The sequence below is a fragment of the Mastomys coucha genome, unplaced genomic scaffold (genome assembly GCF_008632895.1).
Source record: "Mastomys coucha isolate ucsf_1 unplaced genomic scaffold, UCSF_Mcou_1 pScaffold22, whole genome shotgun sequence".
NCBI lineage: Eukaryota > Metazoa > Chordata > Mammalia > Rodentia > Muridae > Mastomys > Mastomys coucha.
In genome coordinates this window covers 159,381,802-159,387,801 of record NW_022196905.1, presented here as the reverse complement: position 1 = coordinate 159,387,801, position 6,000 = coordinate 159,381,802, and the positions used below count along the sequence as shown (strand labels likewise).

The 6,000-nt window shown below is 38.6% G+C and overlaps 1 protein-coding gene across 6 annotated transcripts in view; it reads left to right on the top strand.

Moving 5' to 3' along the window:
- Csmd1 (CUB and Sushi multiple domains 1) overlaps window positions 1-6,000 on the top strand; it is a 1,620,113-nt gene that overhangs the window by 1,431,585 nt on the left and 182,528 nt on the right. For all 6 annotated transcript variants that reach the window (XM_031339198.1, XM_031339200.1, XM_031339199.1 and 3 more), the window contains one exon: window positions 3,732-3,926. In XM_031339198.1, the coding sequence (XP_031195058.1) occupies window positions 3,732-3,926 (195 nt within the window). The remainder of the gene's footprint in view (window positions 1-3,731; window positions 3,927-6,000) is intronic.

The window sequence follows — 6,000 nt, the reverse complement described above, 5'->3', positions numbered from 1 at the left end:
ACCCTCTGGGATACTCCCATCACCCTCTGTGTCTCCCCACTGGGATACTCCCATCACCCTCTGTGTCTCCCCACTGGGATACTCCCATCACCCCCTGTGTCTTCCCACTGGGATATTCCCATCACCCTCTGTGTCTTCCCACTGGGATACTCCCATCACCCTCTGGGATACTCCCATCACCCTCTGTGTCTTCCCACTGGGATACTCCCATCACCCCCTGTTTCTCCCCACTGGGATACTCCCCATCACCCTCTGTGTCTTTCACTCTCAAAACTCAGGTCCAGGCAGATACTCATGTCTCAGATGCTCAGATTCATCACCTGTGGGTACTTTGTGATTTATTGTACTCCAAGAAAAACAGCCACACACCAAAAAACCCTACCCCAAGCTCTTTGATGTAGAGTCCATAAAAACAAATACCATTGTGCAATATGAATTCATGTATGAACGAGGGAAGGGACAGATTAAGATACAGCAATCATTAGAATTTAGCTTGATATTACCAATAGTAAGGAGGATGTGGGTAAAAATAACTAAGCAGATAATTAAACTAATTGCATGTATTGAAATCATTCAGTTTCTAGTGAAAATTATAAAATAAAATGAATGTATGTTTTATTTTAGTCACCATTTTAATGGATTTGTATTGCTTTATATGGCTTTCAGTTTAAAAATTGCTTAAAATCTCAAAATCCATAAATGTTAGGGTCTTTCTTAAAACATATGGTAAAAATCGTGCAGTTGTGCTGCGCCTTTGGGGTGAAGCATTTGTGTTCTGGGGAGAACAGCCCTTACATGTGTGCACTGTATCAGATGACACTTGTGCTATCGAGACTCTAGATGATCCTCACCAAAGCTACAAACAACTCAAACAGTTAATCAAGTCACTAAATGCAAGGTATATAAGGTTATAATATGAATAACCAGAGATGAGGATGGCCTCTCTACTTAGGCTTATTCATTCTAAACATTCATGCTTTAACTGAATATTTGTAGCTTTTAATATTTAAAACATTTTCTTGAGATCAGTAGGAAGGACTCCTCAGGGGTTAATAGGACTAGTGTCAATACATTGTGAAGGGCAAGCAATCTCAGGGTGAATGCAACAGACTGCAGAGACTGTTACTAGATGCAGGGGGCCAGGAGGTGTCCCGGGGCAGCCACACTTTGTGTATCCACCCAAGGGGTCCTACATGTAACAATTTTCTCTATAGAGCAGGAGTTTACAAAGGTATATCTAAGTGGGATGGACAAGAACAACAGAAAAATACACAGAGCTATGAAGCCATCTAATTAGAAAGACAGCAAAATGTAAGCAGAGACAGGACTGTGATTTATCACTGAGCACCCAAAACTGACAATCAGTAAATGGAACCAAAAGATCAGACGCAGTCATTTGAAGGCAAACCAGCTACCCAACTCTGACAGTGGCATGAAATAGAGAGGTGTGTAATCCATGTCTTACCAAGCCATACTCAGGTATGAAAGAGATTTATAGCAAGAGATAATCAGAAAGTCAAGGCCATGGCTCTACACTGGTTAACATAACAGGAACGGTTCAGTTTTTAATGTGGCAAGGATGATGCTTGCAAACAAATATGCCTTGTTTATGTCTTGAATGACTTAATAAACAATGAAATAAGGCAACTTTGATATGTATAAGCAAATAGGAATAAAAAATAGCCAGTTTCATTTATTTTCTGGTTCTTTATTTGTTCAAATATCCAATGATCTACATAGGGTTCGAAACTATTATAAATGATTATGAGACTAGCAGCTACTATTTGAAATATCCAAATTGGCTCTCAATGAAGTGTCTAGAGACACTGGTCTCTGCATATGAGCTGCTTGCTGAGGGACCATGGGTACCAGAAAAAGGGTTTCCGATAAATCAATGTTGTTGACCAAAATACATAAAAATGAATTAGTTTGCTAAATTTAGTAAATGACCATGTAACAGATTCAGTATATACAGTGTATTCAGCTACAACATATTATATAGATCGGGAGAATATTTACCAGGGAGATCTCACTTTACTGATGTTGATCCATGGAGGGTTAAAAATCTAAATGAAAATATTGAAAACTAATGAATACAACAGCAATACAAGCCTCCCATGCTTCCTGTAGGACTTGCCAAGATGTGATATTTGATATTTTTCTTTCCCAGTAACTGCATGTCATTCATGCCCTGGGGGTTATCTCTGAACCTACTCCATCCTTTCTCTTTCTTGCACACCTGACCATCTCTGTACTACTCTACCTCCTGAGACTAATTCATGCAATTGCTAGAGTAAATGATGAACAACATGTTGACCATGACCAGGAAGAAATAAAAATAATATCAGCAATCTTGATCCCAAACCAAAAATACAAAATGTAATTGAGTATAGCACTTGCTTGTCACAATATTCCTTACATGTATGATGGGCACTTAATTTTCTGTAGTAGATCAAGAATTGGCATTTATAAACTTTTTCATGGAGACACAGTTTTCAAACCCAAAGTATGCTTTGAAGTTATCCCAGAGCCTAAACTAGTGTAGTTGCTGGCTGGCTATTGTTACAAACTAGTACTATTTAATTCGCTACCCCTCCATCCTTTCTATATTACCAAAGCGAAGACTATAACATTGAGCTGAGTAGTGTTCTCTGTCTTCTGTAACAGCCCCTGGGAAATCTGGGAAATTCAGTCTCACTAGGCCCTCTCATGGGGAGGTGAAGAATGAAGATATGTTTAACAAGGAAAGCATGACTCAGATCTAAAATTTCACAGAACATGTGGTTGCAGATAGATGTTGATTGGTTTGTTGATACTTTGAATGATCCATTGAAGCAGAAAGAACTAAGGTTGACTGAAGAGCCACAAACTCTGTTTGTGCAAACAGATCTTATGTGGCACCAACAGTGAGCCTTCCAGTCAGTAGTCACAGTAATCAGTAGTGCACACTTATGTGTCCTTGTAAGTGTCCTACCTTGATCTGAACTTCAGACTGTCACCACTTACATGGAAGAAGGTTGGTAATAATTGACATTGAGCTCAGATCAGTCTGGTGTGTGGCATGCCCTCATGCAGTCAGTAAATGCAGTTACTGCAATTAAGATAAAATCACAGGGCAACTATTAGGCTCCAGATGTAGTAGTTGACACTTGTCAATCAGATGTCATTTTCCTGATAAGTTTGACAGTCTTCCAATGTACCATCCCCACAAACTGTAATTCGGAGTGCTTTCTGAGTTTCTAACCAAAGTCTATCTGCATCAGCATGGAAAGGTACAAGGGATTTTCAGAGAGTGCTCCAGTTTTCATTTTGTGAAGCCAAATGATCAGTTTTGAAAGCTGTGCAACAAGTTCACATTGGGATGAGTCAGGAGCCAGCTGGAAAATGAGCCTCAAATTTTCCTCAATCAGTTTTAAAATGCACACCAATTAGACCCTCAACAGGCTAAAAAAAGGCACATCACAAAACACCCTGTTTTTGCTTATGTGAAAATAATTTTATATCACCCTGTAATAAAAATGTCATTTTCAAAAGAGTAAATATAATTTATTGGAAAATAATTCCCTGCTGTGAACTAGTAAGTTAACTTGGTCATTCGTTGATGAGGAAATAATTCTAAGAAGTTTTCCCATGCTGGACAACATGGTAGGCCTTGAATGAAATAGGCAAAGAAGCAAAGAAAGTAGCTATGCACAGATGTAATGATGGCCTGCATGTTCTTTCCTCTTCAGAGAAACCCCGGGAAGCTTGCTTTGACCCTGGAAACATAATGAATGGGTCAAGAATTGGAACTGACTTTAAGCTGGGCTCTACAGTTACCTATCAATGTGACTCTGGTTACAAGATTATGGATCCCTCGTCCATTGAGTGTGTGACAGGGGCTGATGGGAAGCCATCCTGGGACCGGGCACTACCAGCCTGCCAAGGTACTTCTGACTCAGTTTCTCTTCGCACTTCTACTAACTGTGCAGTCTCACTGTCCAGAACTATAATCCAGCCAGGGTCGGACTCACTCACTTAGACAGTTATTACCTAGTCTCTTGAACAGTTGTTTATCTGTTCCTATTGTTCTTGAACAAAGCAATGTTTTAACTTAATTTATGTTGTTTGAAACTTTTATGCCTGTTTTGTTCACTTTTTCATCTGATACACACAAAAGATACCTGAAAATATTCTCTAGAAGCTTCTCAATAAAGAGATGAACATACATGATAGATAAGATAGGTGATAGATAGATAGATAGATAGATAGATAGATAGATGATAAATCAATAGATAGATGATAGATAGATAGATAGATGATAGATAGATAGATAGATAGATAGATGATAAATCAATAGATAGATGATAGATAGATAGATAGATGATAAATCAATAGATAGATGATAGATAGATAGATAGATAGATAGATAGATAGATACATACATACATACATACATACATACATACATAGATACATAGATACATAGATACATAGATAGAGGTTGGTGGATAGCTTGGTGGATTGGCAGACAAACAGATAGGTAGATAGATAAATGATATAGTTAGATGATATGCAAGAATAGAGTATTTGCAAAATGAGCTGATTGGATTTCATATGACCAAGCTAAAATAAAATAGGTTTCCATTCTTCATATGTATTTTTAGAACTTTGGTTGATAAGCTTTTAAAATAGCAACCCTTTTTCTGAAATAGCCAGTTTGAACTGACAGAGCTGAGGCAGAAACAGTGACCTGTCTATATAGATGGCTCAGGTTACAATATCTCAGTGGAAACTTCCCCATCGGGATTTAGTTTACAGAAATATCCTCCATCTAAAAGAGGAATGAACATTTCCATTTTAAAATTATAAAATACTCATCTCAGTTAGGGTTTCTATTTGCTGTACTAAAACACCTCTATCCAAATCAACTTGGGGAGGAAATGGTTGTTTCAGCTTAAAACTCTCAGGTCATATTCTGTCTTTAAACAAAGACATAACTTTTTTAAGGTTTGAGGCAGGAACATTAATGCAGGAACTGAAGCGAAGGGCATGGGGAAATGCTGCTCCCAGCTTGCTCCTTGTGGCTTGCTCAGCCCGCTGACCACCTTGCCAGAGGTGACATTGTCCACAGTGAGCTGTGCCCTCTTCTGTCAATCATTGGTCAGGTAAATGCACTCCAGGCTTTCCCAAGACCATTCTGATAGACGTACATTGAAGTTGCTGCTTCCCAAATGAGTTTGGCTTGTATTAACCAGCCAGTACAATTGTCATCTTAGATGTTTTGGAACACAAAACTACTCTGCAATATGATATCAGAAGTTATTGTGGTTTGTGTAAGTTTGTTAAGCCTTTCCTGGTTGGCACTGAATGTGTCAAAGCTGTCAGATGTATGAGCTATTGTCCTAAGGTAAAAGGTGAACCTGTCAAGTCACAGTAATGCAGGATTGGGGACAGTCTCCCAACAGTCATTAACCACCTCAGCAAACCAGTAACAAGTACCTCCCCTGTTAGCATTACCATGTTCTACAGAGTTTATTAATCATGGAAAATGTCCTGTTTGTCCATTAGGACTTAATAGTGTGCTAATTAGCACTGAACAGATTAAACATGCTATCTTTAATTTCCTTTTTTTAGCTGCTTGAAAATTGCCATATCAAGAATAAATGAACTGTAATAATGTAGTGAATGGGAAGGAAGCCAGGAAAAAATGAGGGAGGGAAAAAATGGAAGGAAGAGGGAGGTTTCGGTCAAAGCACCATGTCTGATATGTTCATGTGGTGAAATTCATTAACTTACACATTTAAGTATGAGCCAATATTTATAATAAAGAGAAACAAAGATCTTAGAAATGAACTGACCTTTCTCATATCCTAGAAGCAACTTTGAATTTAAATCAGTGTTGTGTTGGAGCCCCAAAGAAAAAGGTCCAGAAGTATCAAGTGATACAGGATATCACAAAGGGCCAGAGGGATGGGATGCTCAGCCCTGGTGCTTCAGTCCCCAGTCACACAGTTGGAT